Source organism: Narcine bancroftii, chromosome 3 (genome assembly GCF_036971445.1).
Source record: "Narcine bancroftii isolate sNarBan1 chromosome 3, sNarBan1.hap1, whole genome shotgun sequence".
Lineage (NCBI taxonomy): Eukaryota > Metazoa > Chordata > Chondrichthyes > Torpediniformes > Narcinidae > Narcine > Narcine bancroftii.
This window is the reverse complement of record NC_091471.1, coordinates 32,417,797-32,437,766: the sequence shown is the minus strand read 5'-3', so window position 1 is coordinate 32,437,766 and position 19,970 is coordinate 32,417,797. Positions and strand designations below refer to the sequence as shown.

Sequence of the window (19,970 nt, the reverse complement as noted above, 5' to 3'; positions counted from 1 at the left end):
TAACAGGTCATTGAAATTACTGAAGGTTATGTTGGTTCATGAAAGTTGCGTCTGCCATGAAGGCCTATGAATAAGAACTGGGATGGAGTACGGCAACCAGGGATTGCATGGGGAATATTGAAACAATACATAAAAAGCCTCCAATGCTGGCCAGTGTGAGCAGTGGAAAAGAGACAACTACCATGGTAACACTAATTACAGAAAAATTGCAGAACCAAAGCCTGCAGGACATGACGTGCAAAGCCTACAGCATTAATCTGGTAAGAGTTTCACCAACGTCCTAGGGTAACTGATTGATTCATGTGATTTTAAAGCATCATTTGCGCTAATTCAGGATACTCAAGGATCCTTTGCCTTTAGTCAGGGAAAGCTTACTAAATAACTGCAAATCATTGAACTATATTTTATCATTGCTTTCATCATGGAGTTTAATATTTGTCCATTGAATATGGATCCTAGTGTGCTCATTTTTATAATTTTCTCCTCTTGGGAGGTCACAGTTGCCCTGGAATGTTCCATATAATTGTGTTATCAGTTAAGGATAGAAATTTATCAGTTGAAATTTAGATTCTGATCCTGTGAAAAAAATATTGGGAACCATTAATATTCCCATCTAACATAGTTTGTCAAAGAAGCTTTAACAGCATAATAAGTAATATTAAACAGTTTGATAGAGGGGTACAAAAAAAAGTGGTTTACCAACTTTTGGTACAAGAACTTGGGTCACACATGGAGAAGGGATATTGGGGTGGGATGAGAATATGAGAAGAATCTTTGTGAAGGGAAGGTTGCTAGAATGGAGCAGGAAAATGGGTTTGACTGGATGCTACCACATGACCTCCTGTGCCATATTGACTGAGTAGGTAAAGCAGCCACTCAAGTCTGCTCTGCTGTTCAATTATACTATGATGTTTCCCTGTACTCACAGGAGTTTAGAAGGATGTGGGGAGGGGGGGGGGGGGAACGTTGGAATGTCTCATCAAAACACTCTGAATATTGAAAGGGCTATGTGGAATGGAGGTGAAGAAGACATTTCCACAAGTGGAAGCATCTAAGACCAGAGGGAACAACTTCAAAATGAAAGGATGCCTCTTGAGAACAGATGAGAAGTTTCTTCAGAGAATTGTGTGGAGTTCATTACCACAGGCAACTGTGGAGGCCAAATCCTTGGGTATATTTAAAGCAGAGGTTGATTGTTCTTGATTAGTAAGCACATCAGAGATAATGGGGGAAAAGGTAGGAGATTGGAGTTGAAAGGAAAAATGCATTGGCTATGGTTTGATTGGCAAAGCAGACTCGATGGGCCAAATGGCATTATTGTGCTCTTAAGTCTTGTGGTCTTATGTTTTTGCATTTCAGAATTTTCCCACCTGATTCTTGTATGCCTCCATTCACACAGAATATAAAATCTTCAACTTCAACAGCTGAGTATTTTCAGTTTTCTGGATAAAGATAAAGAAATGTTCCTTTGTCCTTAATGCCAAAATTCCTGTCTAGATACTCTGATCTCAACTGTTAGAAAGTGTCAAGTGTTTTTCCAGTGGAAGAAAGCTTTATAATATTTTTAAGTTTAAATCTTTTTTTTCAAGGGGGTCATTTCTCATTCTTCTCATCTCAAGTTGAGTATAGAGCCTCACACAAGACTTGGTCCTGTATTGCCTGTGTATAATTTGAACATTACCCAGGATGCACATATTCGATTTTCTGCCTTTGCCAGTACAGTACTATTTATTAAGCAAGAACTTGATCCATTTTATCTCCTACCTGAACAGAAATGCATAGGTTATACATAAACTGACATGAGCTTAACAGTCACATGAACCAAGACAAGACTGCTATGTTGCCAGCTGATCTTTGCAAATGTTGCTCAGTTTCTTTTGCTTTTATGAGGAATTAAAACTTTTTAGAGAAGTTTATCAAAATTCCATATTGAAAATTTGGAGTAGTATGTTAATGATATTCTTCTGTATTGGATTTTTATAAAAGGTCAAAAACATGGCTTTGTTTTACATTTGACAACGGTAATATCCCAGTTGAGATATTTAGTGAATAAAATTAGGAAGATCTGTTAAGTGTCAGGAAAGTAGTTGACATCAAGTAATTCACACATGAGTAGTTAACATTAGGTAATCCACCAAGGTTAAACCTTCATGTACATTCAATCACAGTCCTGTAAGTAGATTATTGACTTCACTCTTAATGTTAACAGTGAATAAGTGACACTTGTTATTCATTGTATTTATAGCTGCTCATAGACTTCAAGCAAGATTTTGAGTAATAACTAAACAGTTTTTTTTCAGGAAATCCTTTGGGAAAGCCAAGCATGTGTGGTGTATCTCCTCAACCATCCAGATGTAAGAATTGTCTGAGACTAAGCAATGTTTAAACTAGGAGTGTAGGCTAGAATATTTAAAGTAACCTCGTGGGAACCAGGTGTCAGTTCTGGGATTTGTGAGGGGGGTTGATGACGAGCAGGTCTCCTGTCCAGCCTAGAGTGCTTCGAATTGTAATTGGTTTTGGAACCAGTGACTGAGGAGGGTCAACTGGATGCCTGGAGCTCAGATTCATAGCTGGGACACACAGGTGGCTATGGAGATTACAGAAGTGCAGGGGGAGATGGAGGATCTACAGACACTTGATACTTATGAAGGGATTCTATTTTGCTTCTCTTCATCGTAGGGGTGCAAAACATGTTGCGCACTTTTGTGGGCAAGCAAAAGTAAACAAATTTTGTGTATTTATGTACAAGATAATAAAGGAAACTTGAAAAGAAAAATAAAATTGAGAAAGAGGTGGAGAAATTAAAGATAAATGTAATCAAAAATGAATTATGACTTCATTTTAAAGATCTAGCCAAAGATATAAAAATAGTAATTTCTAAAAGTAAATATTCAATTTTAGAAGTCTTGTTTCCAATAATCAAGAATAGTGATGCCATTACAATTTTTTCTTATTCTTGAATAGAACAGGCCTGCTATTTTTGTAACTATTTAGGGATATATAATCGGTCCAAATGCTCCATGTGCCCTGATTAAAATATCAGAATTTTTTTATTTAACTATGCATTTGCTGAACAATTTATTCCACAGGGTGTAGTGTCCACTGATGTTATTCAAACCAGAAAATCCTGGGTACGTAAACAAAAAATGGCTTTGAGGAATTTTGAGAGCATGTCTGCTACTTTGACTCTTGTCACATATTAAGAAACTGCTTTTTTCTAATATTTCAGAGACTGAGTCGTAGAGTTCCAACTATGCAAGGCAGTCCTTGCATAATATTTTATGATTTATAAAGATAATTTTTAATAAACATTTATTTAATCAGTACTGCAATAAATTACTATTAATTGTATTGACTTTCATTTAAGCAAACATAGCAATTTACAATTTTTCAATTTGTGTTTTTTAATCTATTGTTGGTTTTAAAATGTTGAGTCAGGCAAAAATTTCCATTCCCCTCCCTTCAAGTTAATAGGCATGGGTTTTTGTGGTTTGTTTTGTTCTCTCCTTTTTTCACTAAACTGTGAGAAAAAGGTGTGGTTTTGTCATAAACCAGACTATACAAGGTACAAGGTTTGTACTCTTATTATATAAAAAAAAGTAACTAGAGGGACTCAGCAGGTCAGGCAACAGTCAATGTTTTAAGTCAGGACCCTTTTTCAAGCCTGACCTGTTTCCTTCCAGCTTTTTTTTGTTCAAGATTCCTCTGTTTACCCATTTTGTATGTAGATGTGCAGAATTGCCTTCACAGCTCAAGATCTGTGGAAGCAATTCAAGATATAAATATTGAACCCATAACCTTATGACTTAACATGTTTAAGGGAAGCTGGTTTGATCAGAACTAATCAGAAGGAATGGCATTGCACAGTGGATTGTTCTTTTCACAAGGATTTTTTTTCTGCTGAATGCCAGACAATCTAAATGATATAATATCAATTTGCTGATGAGAAAAGGCATCGCAGGAAGGAATATTGCTTTTGTTCATATGGCAAACCTTGCCTCAAACCGTGCATCTTGGCGCCTCACAGTTCGGCGGGCAGCAACCTCCTTTGAAGAAGACCGCAGAGCCCACCTCACTGACAAAAGACAAAGGAGAAAAAACCAAACACCCAACCCCAACCAACCAATTTTCCCCTGCAACCCCTGCCTGTCCCACATCGGACTTGTCAGCCACAAACGAGCCTGCAGCTGACGTGGACATTACCCCTCCATAAATCTTCGTCCGCGAAGCCAAGCCAAAGAGAAAGAGACTGAAAAATGGAATTTACTTAAGGTGGTTATGTGTTGTGTCTTACCGGTTGTTGATATTGATCAAAAAATGAACTTGGGTTCTATCATACTTGATGTACAACCAGCTATTTTCTGTCATGTAGCTTAGAAATATGGTAGCTAATTATCATGGCAAGGTCCCACACAATCTGAAAGCCTCCCTTTAACATCACCCAGTAAGAGGTCCCTCAAAGGCAGGAGCCCCTCATTATTGCACTCCAATGTCAGCCTTGTTTATATGCTTGAGTCATTGGAGGGAAATGTTAAATCCATAGTTTATTGAGTAATGTGTCATAATGCCAAATGAGCAACAGCTGAAATAGTTCACACCACCTCTTCAGCATATTAGTTCATTTGTATTATCCCTTCATAGCTATTGTATCTCATGTCTTTTTTCCTGCTCTCTTGTGTTTTAAGTTGTGCTTGTTAATGTTATTAATGAATTATTGACAAAAGGCAAAGGAGGAAAAACCCAACACCCAACCCCAACCAACCAATTTTCCCCTGCAACTGCTGCAACCGTGTCTGCCTGTCCCGCATTGGACTTTTCAGCCACAAACTAGCCTGCAGCTGACGTGGACTTTTTACCCCCTCCATAAATCTTCGTCCGCGAAGCCAAGCCAAAGAAAAGAAGTGTAATATTTATTGTTTTGTTGCTAAACAAGGCAGTACAAATTGTTGGTCCATTGGTCAACCTCAGAATTAAATAATGGAGGTTAGATTAAAGATCAGATTGGCATATTGAGTTATTTAATAACTGGTGAAATTTTTGCCAAGGATATGCATTCTTACTAATTATAGCAAATGAGATAGTGTAGCAGCCAGATAGTGGGCCGAGCGGATGCACAGTGTGGTATCACGAACTGTCACCGGCGCAGTACTCACCTAATAGGACTGTACGCGAGAGATACTGAGTGCCGAGAAAAGGCACATTGATCTGCTGAGTCTCCTGCCGGAAGGCGCGGGAGACTCACAAGGCTTAATTAAACCTGCCGGTCCCATGGATCGGCAGCAAACCCGTAGTGACGTCCCACCTTGTCCCGTGTAAACTCTGAATAAATTAGTCTTGAGTTGACTAATCTGGCGTGTGTTTGTATTACTTTAGTAGCTCTACCATAGTGGTTGCTACAATAGAAACAAAGGTTAGCATAACAGTGAAGATCTTTCTTGATAGGATAGTAATTGTATGGAACAAGAGTGAAATGCTAATGCAGTAAAGAAACTTGCTCATGAAAAAAATCAATCACATTACAGGTGCTTACCTTTTTATCTGGAATTCTGAAAACCGGAAATTTTTTCGATAGATGACATCTGCTCATCAAAGATGGAATTTGGCACCAAACATGACACGGCATGATCCCAGCTCAATTCGCGTTCCACTATTTTATAAGCACCTCAGAATCGCCTATACTGATGCCCGTCCAGCATTGCGGCACTTTCAGTTGGCCCGGCAGCAGCGGATCAGCGTCCATTGTTGCTACCCATAATACCCCATGCAGCTGAAACTGCTGTACCAGTGCAGGCAAGCCAAGAAGAGGGCCGTTCTCTTGACGTTGGTATAGTGTGGGGGGGGGGGGGGGAAGAAGGGGGAGAGACGGCATCACGACTCGGTCGGGGGAGGGGGAGACGCGGCAGCGCAACTCGGTCAGGCGAGGGGGGAGAGGAGGGCAGCGCGACTCGGTCGGGCGAGGGGGAGAGGTGGCAGCGCAGGCGAGGGGAGGGGATAGACGGCAGTGTGGGGAGGGGAGAGGTGGCAGCGCGGGTGAGGGGAGGGTGGAGATGGCGGCGCGACTCGGTCAGGCGAGGGGAGGTGAAAGACGGCAGCACGACTCAGGTGGGCTTCAAGGGACGATTCCGAAATCCGGAAGATTCCAAACAACGGCAGGTGTCCGGTCCTGACAATCCTGGATATTTTCTATAGAATTGTATTTTTCATCCCTCCCTCCCGATAATAATTATAATTTAGCATGTGGGTATTGAGGCAAAATAATTGCATATGAGGCGACAGGTTGTGATACCTGTTTATAACTTGAACATTGGGTTGGTTTGTGTTCCATAATCTTGAAACTGATTGTGTTTGGAGATTTTAATTAACATTTATATATTACAATTGGCTTTATAATATATATCATCAGTATTAAATTCAATAAATTATGTTGAATTGCATTGAATTTCATGCCTTGCCCACGTCTTGTCAAATATTTCATTGGTATATGTTAGAGGTGGTCACAATGTTGGTCATATATCAACTTCAGGGACCCTATTTGGAAGGTAGGCACAACGTGAGTAGACCCAACCTTTGTAGTCAATTGGCAAAATACAGATGGAAAATACATTTTCACTTTTAGGCTGAGCTCCAAGCCCTCATTGATGTTTTCACTGAAGCAGATGAGAGGATAGTTCTTGTGAGTTATGTCGGTGACTGACTCTTCAAAACCTTTGCTCCATCCAGAGCGAAGTAGTTCACTGATTTGAAACTATTCACTATGTTAAATTAATATTGAGTCATTTAGACCTTATGACCCATCAAATCAACCTGGTTCCCTTAACCAATCCAGTCAGTTCCATTTGCCCTGCAAGTTTAAGTACGTTTCATCTTTGAATTCATTTTCTTTTTTCAAGTCCTCATAGTCTTCACATCCATTACCATTATAGACAGTAGGTTCCATGTCCTTATCATGAAAATGGTGTCATCTTTACATCCTAACTTTTCCCCCTCCCTCCTCTCTCCCCCCCCCCTCCTCTCCCCCCCTCCTCTCTCCCTCCCCCCCCCAACTCCCCTTATTTTCAGACCACATCCTTTAATCTGTCCCCAGATCCTTTTACCGTAAAGTAAGGGGAATAACTTTATATTCATATCGGAATCTCTTTATCTTTGTCAAATCTCCATTCCATCTTTGCTCCAAAGAGCACAATCTTCCCTTATCCAGCTTTGTCTTTCACTTCATCTCTGTCCCCAATTCCATTCTGCTATGCAATGTTTCAAGATGCTTGATGGACTTTTATAATGATTAGCCTATTTTCACTGCTTTTGTAATCAGTACAGTACTTGTATTCGTGAAACCTTAGCTCCTACACGCTATACTAAATACTCTCTCAATGTGCTTTACCTTTAAAGATCAAATGGACACTTTTTAGAATGGTAATTTAGTCTAAATTAATGCTTCCTATCCCTTTGCCAAATTGCATCACAAATTTCTATTTGTACTTCATTTTTCTGTACCATTTTCATTTCCCATACAAGTCTGCCTTCGACAAGATGCAATGTAGCATCTCACCGAATTTCTTCACTGCAGCGTCCATTGCCTTTGCTGCCCAGAAAATTAAGTTTTCAGTGTGGTGAACGTCATCTGATTTTGTTTCAAATTGCACATCATGCTGGCTTAGAAGCAGATTATGTTTTGTTCATTGGTTGTTCAGAATCCTGGCACCCTGAATATCTTCAAAACTTGGAGTAGTTCAAGGCATCACTTATGAAAATTATGTACTTTTCCTAACTTTTTAATCATTAGATAACTGAGCCACTGACTATATTAAGATTGACCTCATCTCCCATTTGTTCTTATCTTGGACATCAATCTTGCAGAAGTGTATATCTATACTGGGCAATAGGTATTCTGAATTTGCGAAACATGGTTTCCTTTCCATCCATTTAAGAGGAGTTGATTATCCTCTTATAATTTTCTAAATATCCCACTGCTGGATTCCAGGATATACCCAATTAAATTTGTCAGGCTCACTGGCCTACATTTCCTGCATTATCTACCTTCCTCTATTTTGAATGGGGATGTTATTTTTGGGTTTCATTGGTATCTTTCCAGAATCTGGGGAATTTTGAAAAATTAGGAATATAATATTGGAAACCTACAGTTTTGTAACCTCAGGATGGAATTGATCAAATTTGTCCTTTGCCCCATTAGTTATCTCCTGTAATCAATTTTCCAATCTTGTCCTTTTAAGGGATTAAGGTTCACATGGGCTTCTCACTTCGTACAACTATAAATTCTCCTTTTATATCTCCTATCTATATAATCTTGCATTTCTCCTTTTTAAACAACTTTTTTTTGCATTTTGCTGTTTCTGCGTTTACCTATTCTTGCCTACAACTCATCATTTCTTTCTTCATTTGCCATGGATGGTTTATCTTTTTAGGTGGAGGCCTTATTAATTATACATTTGAGATATTTCATAATTTTTATCAAAAATGTAGGCCATGACTTAACTATCACCTCACAATTTAATCTATTTTCTATTCACTTTAACCAGTTCTAACTTATAGTTGCTTTTAAGTTGAAGATACCCATATCAGCTTCAAACTGAGTGTGAATTCGTCATATGATCATTTTTTCCAATGGGACCCTTTAACATGAGATAATTAATTCTGTCTTATTACTCAATAACAAAATCAAAACATTGCTAAAAATTGTCCTAAATACATTCTGAATTTCCCTTAAGCTTCCTTCGACAGTTTGAATTGTACTGTCTTTAACAAGATTGCAAATTTCATGGGTGACCAATGTGTTCTAATTATTTCTTGGTTTGTACTCTATCCTGGAAAAGTGCTGTAGACTGCTTCCCTGTCTTATTCTTCATCTCCATCTATACTGATTCTAATTCATAATATTCCGAGCTAATGTTTCTTACCATTGCACCATCCTTTATTAACAGACCTCTTACTTTCCAAAACATCAGATATCCCAGAATATTTAGTACAGTATTTAAAAAATATATTGTTCTTGGAAATTATGTACAGTAGATTTATCAGAATAACATCAGAAGGGTTCAACTAGGTTAATATTAAGAAGCTCAAATAGCAATTTGAAGGAAATGTGTTTTTTAGAATTGGGGACATACTCTGTAAATTAGAAGTTGAATATGGTTCATACATGGTGGTAGAAATTTAGAATATTCTTCTGCAGATAACAGTTCATTGGTCAAATCTTAATCTTAAATTTGATATTGTAACGGCACTGATTTACCCCAACTTACAAACAAATAAGCACACAACTTTCTTTTTATTTTTTGCAGACACAACATTGCATTCTTCATCTCCCCAAACACTATCCAGCCAAACCCCTCTGACCTTCTCATTTGCCCACCATTACACAGGTAATCCTGACGCACTCTCCTCCTCCTGCGTCCAAGATCCATCACCGACATAATGACCCTTAACACACCCACACTTGCATGCTATTACTCCCATGCATTACATCACTTACGTCATCAGTGGTGGCCGGCACTGCTCTCGATGCCGGTAAGTACGCAACCGCAATAGCCCCAGCCTCCGAGCCATACAAGGAGGAGACTGATTAGAACTCTCCTGCACGTAATGGTCTGGAGGGCTAACATTTGTATAATACTGCAAGACAGGTGATGCACAGGACTGGCAAGGGTGTGATTAATTCTCTGACTGACGGAGAACATGGACTGTCGATATATGGCAGATTCAACCTGTCGAAGGAAACAGTGTCTGCTTTTCCATTCCTGTTGATCGCAAACACCTTCAGATGATGTTGTAAGACCTGAAAAGGACATTCATAAACAGGCCAAAGTGGTTTGTGAATAACGTCATGCTGCAGGAACATGAGTCCAGCGTTGTAAATCATTTGGCACATATACTGCAGGTGACTCGTGTTGCATAGGAGTAATTTCATGTTTTCCCGAAGGCAATCAACATAGCTAGCTGGATCATAGAGCGTTGTGCTTGGACTCAAGTTCTTAAACTCACCTGGCAAGGTCAATGCAGTGTCATATGCTAACTCGGCCACTGAGCATCTACGATCTGTTTTGACAGCAGTACGCACGCCAAGGAGAGCCATGGGCAAATGTTCGCTCCACATAGATGTATCCCACCTGCTGTCAATGCTGCCGCTGGAAAAGCTAAATGAGGCTGATGACCTGTGGATTGCAAGCCATAGTGTGAATATGGGTAGTTCCTAGAATTGTAGTGAGAGCTCGGAACAGTGCTGACTCGAACCGAGACCCTTGATCCGTTGTAATAGTGACCAGAACACCGAAAGATGGAATTCAATAATTCACGAAAGCACAAACAACCATCTCAGTAGAGATATTAATGACAGGAATGGCCTCCTGCCACATGTGAGTAGATAAGTATGTCCTCAAGGTGGCAGAAGCGGGAAGTCACGTGATGGAGTAGTGACCGGTAGGAAAATACCAGCCCTCTCCAGAAAAGTTAAAAAAAGGTAGAGAAAAAACTATCAAAGTCACTAACATAGAAACCATAACAAATTGAAAGTGAAAGTGTGGAGAAAATGGCAGCAAAGAAAGAAAAACCAAAAACAATGGGAAGAAAAGAAGAAGGAAGGACGTCAGAAGAGGAAGGTGAAGGCCTTACCGGAAGCCCGCCACGGAGAGAGAAGCCCACTCCCTGAGGTCAGTGGAAACCCCGAACTCAGGACTACAAAGATGGCTCACGGAGCCAAGCAAAAGTGCGCAACTGCGCGTGCGCGAATCCTCGCGCAGGCGCGATGCACAAGACAAAAACAACACCGATGGGAGGGGGGGAACCAGCTGAGGAGTAAATCTCTGCAGCTGAAACAGACAAGTATAACACGACAGCAAGATTCTCAACAGGAAAACATAGAAAATAACGGGAACAAGAAGGAAGAGAATAAAAATAAGAAATTAAAGAAACAACAGATGACCAACTCAGAGGAAGAAGACCAACACCAAGACACTTTTAATAAAAATAAGAACAAAAATACCCAACAAAACCCAACAAGAAAAGCAGAAGAGACAGAGGTAAAGGACACAGATCCTGGAGTGGACCTAGAAGAAAAGGAGGGAGAACACAGAGAAATGGAAGATGAAGGGAAGGGCAAGTACATGGATATATTTTTTTTTAAAGAATGTATGGAAACAGTAAAAGAATGGCAGACACAAAAATTCAGTGAAATAAAAAGAAGAATAAAAAGTACAGAAGAAAAAGTGAATACATTAGAGATGATCATGACAGATATAGGAAAAAGAGTAGACAAGGTGGAAGAACGAGAAACAGCCATAGAAATGGAGGTCGATGACTTAAAAAAGAAATTAGAAGAATCTGATAAAAAAAGTTAAAGAAACACAGGAGCTGTTAGCTCAGAAGATAGATATAATGGAAAATTATAATAGAAGAAACAATATAAAGATAGTGGGCCTTAAGGAAGATGAAGAATTTATAAAAGAATGGATCCCCAGGGTCCTAGGAAGGCCAGAATTACAGGAAGAAATGGAAATAGAAAGGGCACACAGAACATTAGCCCCTAAACCACAACCACGACAAAAACCAAGATCCATTCTAGTAAAATTCCTAAGATATACAACAAGAGAAAATATATTGGAGAAGGCAATGAAAAAAATAAGAGAAGACAAAAAAACCACTGGAATACAAGGGTCAAAAAAATTTTTTTCTATCCAGATATAAGTTTTGAACTCCTGAAGAAGAGGAAGGAGTTTAATGCAGCAAAAACGACCCTATGGAAAAAAGGTTTTTAATTTATGTTAAAATACCCAGCGGTGCTTAAAATAGTTATCCCGGGTCAGCAAAGCAAACTATTCTTGGATCCGGAAAAAGCACGAAAATTTGCAGAACATCTACAAAACAGACAGAGATGAAGAGATGTAACAAGAACAAAAATGACAACAAACTATATATATATTTTTAAAAAATAGAGTAGAAGTAAGAACTAAGAAGGGAAAGAAAGGGAAGAAAGGAAGTAAGGAGGCAATTAAGAGTGACCTTTGTTATATATGAAGATTAACATCTTTTCTGGTGGGGGCTGGGTGGGGAAGAATAACAGTCACTGCAAAATCAGTTGACGCTTGCGAGCGGATTCGCAAATCCAAATGGAGAGGGGAGATGTGGTTGCCCGACAAGGGACAAAGGGCAACTCAGAAAGGGGAGGGACTATTGGGGTTAAAGGAATTTTAGATATGAGAATAGTGGAAATATTTTATGTTTTAGAAATGTTGTCTTATAAAGTGTTCAAAAAAAGAAAGCAGAAATGGATAAGAAGGGAAGGTGGTGATGAGGAAATGGAAAGGAAAGATAAACAAAGTATGAAATGACTATGTTGAACTATATGACTTTAAATATTAATGGAATACATAACCAAATCAAAAGGAAGAAACTGTTAAATTTACTGAAAAAAGAAAAAATTGATATAGCATTCGTACAAGAAACACATCTTAACTGAAGTGGAACACAAGAAATTAAAGAGAGATTGGATAGGATATGTAACAGCAGCATCATATAATTCAAAAGCCAGAGGAGTATCTATATTAATCAATAAAAATGTACCAATCAAAATAGAAGAGGAAATAATAGATCCAGCAGGGAGATACGTAATGATAAAATGTCAGATAAATTCAGAATTTTGGAATTTACTCAATGTATACTCACCTAATGAAGAAGATCAAAAATTTATGCAAGATATCTTTTTGAAGATAGCAGATACGCAAGGGAACATACTAATAGGAGGGGATTTTAACCTTAATTTGGACTCAAACATGGATAAAACTGGAAAAAAAACTAACAGAAAGAACAAAGTAACCAAATTTATAATTAAATCGATGCAAGAAATGCAACTTTTGGATATATGGAGGAAACAACACCCAAAGGGAAAGGAATATTCATATTATTCGGGTAGACACAAAACGTACTCAAGGATAGACCTATTCCTGTTATCAGCCACATTCAAGGGAGAGTTAGGAAAACGGAATATAAAGCTAGACTATTATCGGATCACTCACCCCTGTTATTGGCAATAGAGCGAGAGGACATCCCACCAAGAATGTATAGATGGAGATTAAACTCCATGCTACTTAAAAGACAGGATTTTAGAGAATTAATTGAACGACAAATTAAAATGTATTTTGAAATAAATACGGAATCAGTGAAAGATAGTTTATACTGTGGGACGCAATGAAAGCGTTCATCAGAGGGCAAATAATAAGTTATGTAACTAAGATGAAGGACTACAATCAGGAAACAGAACAGTTGGAAAGGGAAATAGCAAATACAGAAAAAGAATTAGCAATAAAGGAAGATACAACTAAAAGAAGAGAATTGGCAGACAAAAAATAAAATATGAAACACTACAAACATATAAGGTGGAGAAGAACATAATGAAGACAAAACAGAAATATTATGAGCTAGGAGAAAAAAATGCACGAAATTGTAGCGTGACAGCTTAAGACAGAACAAACTAAAAGAATGGTATTGGCATTAAGTAAAAAGGACAAACAAATTACATATAATCCAACAGAGATCAATGAAAACTTCAGGGAATTCTACGAACAACTATATCAAACTGAAAATGAAGGGAAAGAAGACAAAATAGATGAATTTCTAACTTAAATTGAACTACCGAAATTACAAACAGAGGAGCAAAATAAATTAATAAAACCATTTGAAATAGAAGAATTACAGGAGATATTAAAAAAACTACCGAAAAATAAAACACCAGGAGAGGATGGACTCCCAATAGAATTCTATAAAACATTCCTCCCCTCCTGGAAGTAATCAACCAGATTGAAAAAACACAAAACATACCAGATTCATGCAAAACAGCAATAATTACAGTAATACCAAAGACAGGGAAAGATCCACTAGCACCAGCATCATATAGACCAATATATCTACTTAACACAGATTATAAGATAATAGCTAAACTATTAGCAAACAGATTGGCTGACTATGTACCAAAAATAGTAAAAATAGACCAAACTGGATTTATTAAAAAAAGACGAACAATGGACAATATCTGTAAATTTATTAACTTAATTCATGCAGAAGAAGGAAATAAAACTCCAACAGTAGCGGTTGCTTTGACAGAGTAGAATGGAATTATTTATTCAAAGTACTACAAAAATTCAGCCTACCAGAGAAATATATTAATTGGATTAAAGCATTATATAAGGGGCCATTGGCGAAAGTGACAGTAAATGGATATATATCAAACTAATTTAAATTAAGCAGATCAACAAGGCAGGGATGTCCACTATCTCCCTCACTGTTCGTGTTAGCTATAGAACCACTAGCAGAACTGATAAGAACAGAAAATAAAATACGAGGGATAAAAATAAAAGAGAAGGAATATAAAGTCAGTCTATTTGCTGATGACATATACTTAACAGAACCAGAAATATCAATGAAAGAATTATATAGGAAATTGAAGGAATATGGAGAAGTATCGGGGTACAAGATCAACGCAAATAAAAGTGAAGCAATGCCAATGAATAATGCGGATTTCACAAAGTTTAAGAATCACCATTTAGATGGCAAACACAAGCAATCCGATAGCTAGGTATACAACTAGATAATAATCTAGGCCATCTATATAAACTAAATTATCCATTAATGAAAAAATTACAAGACGACTTAGAGCACTGGAAAGACTTACCACTAACACTGATAGGAAGGATAAACTGTATTAAAATGAACATCTTCCCAAGGATACAATACCTATTTCAGTCATTACCAATTCACCTTACAGAGAAATTCTTCAAGGAATTAAAGAAAATAATAAGGAAATTCTTATGGAAAGGGGGGAAACCGAGGATAGCACTAGATAAATTAACAGAATGGTACAAACAAGGAGGCTTACAACTACCAAATTTTAAGAATTATTATAGAGCCGCACAATTAAGATACCTATCAGATTTTTATCAAACAAGGGAAAAACCAGATTGGACCAGATTAGAACTAGATAAAATAGGAGAGAAGATACCTGAACATATATTATATAAATGGGATGAAAAATTGGTGCAACGTAGAAATTCACCAGTATTGCAACATCTGCTCAACATTTGGAAGAAGATTCACGTAGAAAGGAATAAAACAAATTACCAACTACCAAAATTAATATTGACGCAAAATCAACTAATCCCTTTCACAATAGATAACCTTTCCTTCAGAGAATGGGAGAGAAAAGGGATCAAAAGAATAGAAAATTGTTTTTCGGGAAATAAATTATTATCCTTTGAACAAATGAAGGATAAATATAATATAACTCACGATACAATGTTTGCATACCAACAACTGAAAACCTACTTGAAGGACAAATTGGGAAACAGTCTGAGGTTACCAGAAGGAAGTGATTTTGAATATGTGATTACAGACACAATGATAATTAAAAAAATTATAACAAACATGTACATCAAACTGTAAGAATAGAAGAACGAGTAAACAAATGGTAAACCTAAACAAAAATGGGAACAAGATCTAAACATAAAGATAAAGAATGAAACATGGGAAAAGCTATGCTCCGGAACTATGAGAAATACAATAAACACAAGGTTACGCATGATACAATATAACTGGATACACAGGCTATACATCACACCTCAAAAGTTAAATAAAAGGGACCCAACAGTATCAGACAGATGTTTTCGCTGTAAAAAGGAAACGGGAACAACAATTCATGCAATTTGGACATGTGAGAAAGTGAAAAAATTTTGGGAAGATTTAAACCAGATATTAAATAAAATCACAAAAAGCAATATACCAAAAAACCCAGAGATCTTCCTCCTAAGTAATATAAGAAATAAAGAATTTGGACTCGATTTGGATGGACCTCAAAAAAGATTTGTTATGATAGCCCTAGCTGTAGCAACAAAATGTATAATGTCAACCTGGAAATTAGAAGATAACTTGAGAATACAGCAATGGTACATAGAAATAAATAAATGTATTCCATTAGAAAAAATAACATATAATTTAAGAAATAACATCACAATATTCGAACAAATATGGGAGCCATACATGAAACACAATAGAGAAATCCTACCATGGACCTCCACCACCTAAAATGACAGAAGGAGAAGACAAAGAAATGAACTGACTCAGTAAAATTTCTTGTTTATTTTTATTAAGTGACAACATTGTTTAACGGGTTTAATGTATCTTATAGATTGAACTTCAAATAAATGGGAAGGGGGGAAAAGGGGGAGAAAATGACACTGTATATATTCAAGAGAAAAAATGTCTGTCTGTATCTTGGTCAATATGGTTTATAGTGTGAAAAATAAAAAAATTAAAAAAAAGGTGACAGAAGCAGGCCTACCAAGTCCAGGTGCACGTGCTGGAAATGGCTATCCAGAACAGCAAAATCCCCCAGCTTGGATTTCGTGTGTCTGGAGGCTTTAGAGCATTGACACACCAAGCAAGTTCTTGTCCAAAATCCAACATCTTATTTAACATGAGGTCAGGTAAAAGATTCCGTAATTAGTTTTCTGACTCATCACACTGAGGGTAGAGAAATGTACTTCGAGGATCGTGAACCATCCTGATGCATTATTAATAAAAAGGGGGAATCTCCAGTTTGACCTCCTCAACTACTCCTGTAAGGCATTTATCCTCATCACGTTCGATTTTAAATTAAAGGTACTGTGACAGCATTGATTTACCCCAGATTACAAATAAAGAGTACACTCATTCATTTCTTCCAGCGCACCATGGAGTCGACTTTCTATTTTCTGCAGACACAACATTAATTCTTCAACTCCCCAATGCCACCCAGCTAAACCCCACTGACCTTTCCATTGGCTCACTGCCTTATACTGACACTTAGCACACCCGTGCATGTGCGTCCCTTTGCTTACGATATCAGCGGTGACCAGCACTGTTCCCAACACAGGTAAATATACGACTGCGGCAATATAATACTTGTATTGTTAAGCAAAGATATCAGAGGATATGGGGAAATGAGAAAGGACAAGGTAAACAAGTGGATTTTATTGTAGCCATACTGGGGGATTCTGGCAATCTATTTGCAGCTGTGGAATGCATATTTTAGTAAGTAAGGAAACTTCAGAACTCTTGTGAGTACTTTTCAGATTGAAATTGATGTGAACATATTCTGCAGTATTAATTCATATGACTACATCATTTCTATCTGGTTATTTGCTGTAAATTTGCACTGAGAAATGTATTACATAATATCAGAATGGAAGTTTCAAGCCTGGCTTTGGGGTTTTGACAACAGCATTGGGACATTTCCACACAACCATCTTCTTGACTAAAGTAGACAGATTGTTGTTGGATTATATACATTGAAGGATTCAGAAGATTGAGCACTTGTGAAAATTCTGCTTTAATATTTTTTTCCTAAATATTGGAATTTGCCCAAAGCATTTTTGACAGTGGCCCATTGATTTGTTGATGTGAAAGTGGTCTTGGCCAGTGTCGCTAGAATTCTAAGATGTTGAATTTGGCCAGAGGGTATGTTTATTTGCCTTTCCGGGTTTTTAAAAAATATATGGAGAACTTAATCAGTTGAGTAACCTTTAACCTTTTTTGATTAAAGAGGGAAACTGTTACATGAACAAAGAGCACTTCTAAAGATTGCTCTATATAATTTATTTATTCAGATACCCAAGCCTGCTGCTCACTTTACTCAGGTCAGTTCTTTTTAAATTTTATCACATTTCCGTCCTCTGTGATCTAGCAATTTTCATCCATTTTCAGAGAAGTCCTTTAATGCCAGTTGATATGACTCCTTCTGTGACATACAGTTTCTATTTTGTACAAGTTACTTTCTGTTAAATGGCAGATTCAAAATTGGTAAGGTTAGATTTCCTTGCTACCCTAAAGCAGGCAGCGGGAATTTTGAAAGGGCCTCCAATAAAAATAAAAGCTCAGCTTTGCTATCTGCTTCAGTCCCTTTTCAACTCATTTGATCATATTCTAGTATATCATAGAAAAGACCTTTAAATGATTCCATGCCAGATAAAATCATGCTTCCCAACAAACTGGTCTACTTTCTAAAGCTTCAATGTTCCATTTTCCAAAGTGAATGTGATGTTAATTTAGATTACCTTGCATACTTGGCACCCAGAATATTTAAAATCTTATAGCACATTCTTGCTCAGATTTACCACAAATAAAAGAAAGAATCTTCCACAACTGTCTGCAATTGATTACAATTGTGTACCAAATTTTTACAACACTGTAAAGAGATAAGGAGAATTTATGTCCTCTTGCTTCTCAAGTAGAATCACAGTGGCTTTTAATAATCAGACCCACTGATTGAGAAGAACATTCAAGTCTCAGTCTGCATATATTCTGAACTTTAAATAAATGGGAGGGGAGATAGGGAGGAGAGGAGGGAGTGGGGGGTGGGGGGGAGAAAACGACACTGTATATATTTAAGAAGGAAAATGTATGTATCTTGATCAATATGGTTTATAGTGTGAAAAATAAAAAAAATTAAAAAAAGCGACAGCTTTGGCTCTGAAATTGCATTCCAATACAACAAACTAAAACCTGCAAAAGATTTTGGCTGGTGCTCAAGCTTAAAGGTTAGTCCAAGGAAAACTGGTGCCGTGACCAAGGGTTTGCTGAGAATTTACGGTACATTGTTAAATCCCTTGTGGAGATTGACTGTTTTTCACTAAAGATTGATTTAAAGAAGCTGGACATCAATTCCACTATTTTTGCTCAGAAAATATGGCTAGTTTATTGATTATTTTTCCTCAACTATTGGTCTTTCTGGAGCTGAAGGGGATTTCTTGTGCCTTTGGAGCTTGGTCTATGTGTCTCTTGAAGAAATGGCAAAAATTTGACTACTCGTGTCTGATATTTTCTGTCATAAAGCAGCTTTCTTTTTTGCATCTTCCGTTCTGTATTATAGATAAACATGGTTCTGTGTGTAATACATGTGCTTCCAGCTGGTTTGACACAGTGGAGTTTTAACTGTAGCTCTTCAGGGAGTGCCAAAAAAATCTGTTCTTTAATTGTATGCAATTCAATTACTGGCACCTTTAAAGTAGTTTAATTAGAAGATACACCTGTGGCAAAATTGATTATTTAGTGACTCAGACAAACTAACGTTCAGGAAGATTCTTGAATTTTTTTTTCAATTGCACAAATACTTGTCTCTTGTAACAGACAGTCAACGAAGTTTTAAATAGAATTTGATTATGGTTCAGTTATGGATCCAGGGTTGCCCAGAGGCGATTTCTCACATTGGATTAAAATTTGGTCTCAATTCAAAATTCCTACCATCAAGTTTGTTTTGATTCTCCTACATTCACATCGAAGCTGTGGTAGCAAAGTAATTTGGTATATTTAAAGTGGAAGTTGCTAGGCTCTTGAGTAGTAAGGTATATAGAAAAGGTTACATGGAAAAGGCAGCAAATTGGGGGTAGGAAAAATATATCAGGCTTCATTTGAATGGCAGAGCAGGCTAAATGTGACAAATGGCCCAATTCTGCTCCTTCATAATATGATCTTTACAAACAGCAAGGATCACAGCATAGATTGTTGTGGTACACTTGTCATAGGCTTTTAATCATTAAAAGCACTCTTTCGCCATCATCCTCTTGTATCCTATTGCCAAACCAATTTTGGATCCAATTTGCCAATATACCTTGGATTCCAGTTGCTCTAACCATTAGGACCAGCCTCTAATTCTTGAATACTGAATTATGGCAGTGCAAAGTTCAAAACACAATGGTTCATGGTCCTAGTATCTATTTTGGGAAGGAACTCAGTTGATGAAAACAAAATACTTTTGGTTTCATACCATTAATTGTTGATAGAAAATGAAGAAATATTCATCAATCAAGGCAGCACCTATGGAGAGGGAAACAGCTAATGCTGGAGGTTAACTGAGCTCTAAGCAGGTTGTTATCGAGTGGCATTTGATAATACTATCAATTATCCCTTTCATCACTTCACAGCTACATTTGTCACTT

General features: G+C 37.4%; 1 protein-coding gene across 18 annotated transcripts in view; it reads left to right on the top strand.

The window, feature by feature from the left end:
• LOC138757050 (protein FAM53A-like) overlaps positions 1 to 19,970 on the top strand; it is a 181,706-nt gene that overhangs the window by 44,107 nt on the left and 117,629 nt on the right. For 17 of the 18 annotated variants that reach the window (XR_011353311.1, XR_011353310.1, XM_069923726.1 and 14 more), the window contains one exon: positions 7 to 260. Coding sequence is in view for 16 of the 18 variants with exons in the window: in XM_069923726.1 (XP_069779827.1) it covers positions 108 to 260 (153 nt within the window). In the remaining 2 variants the exon portion in view is untranslated. Of the gene's footprint in view, positions 1 to 6; positions 261 to 1,359; positions 1,424 to 19,970 lie in introns of those variants that run through there. The other variant, XM_069923722.1, reaches the window with a different exon arrangement.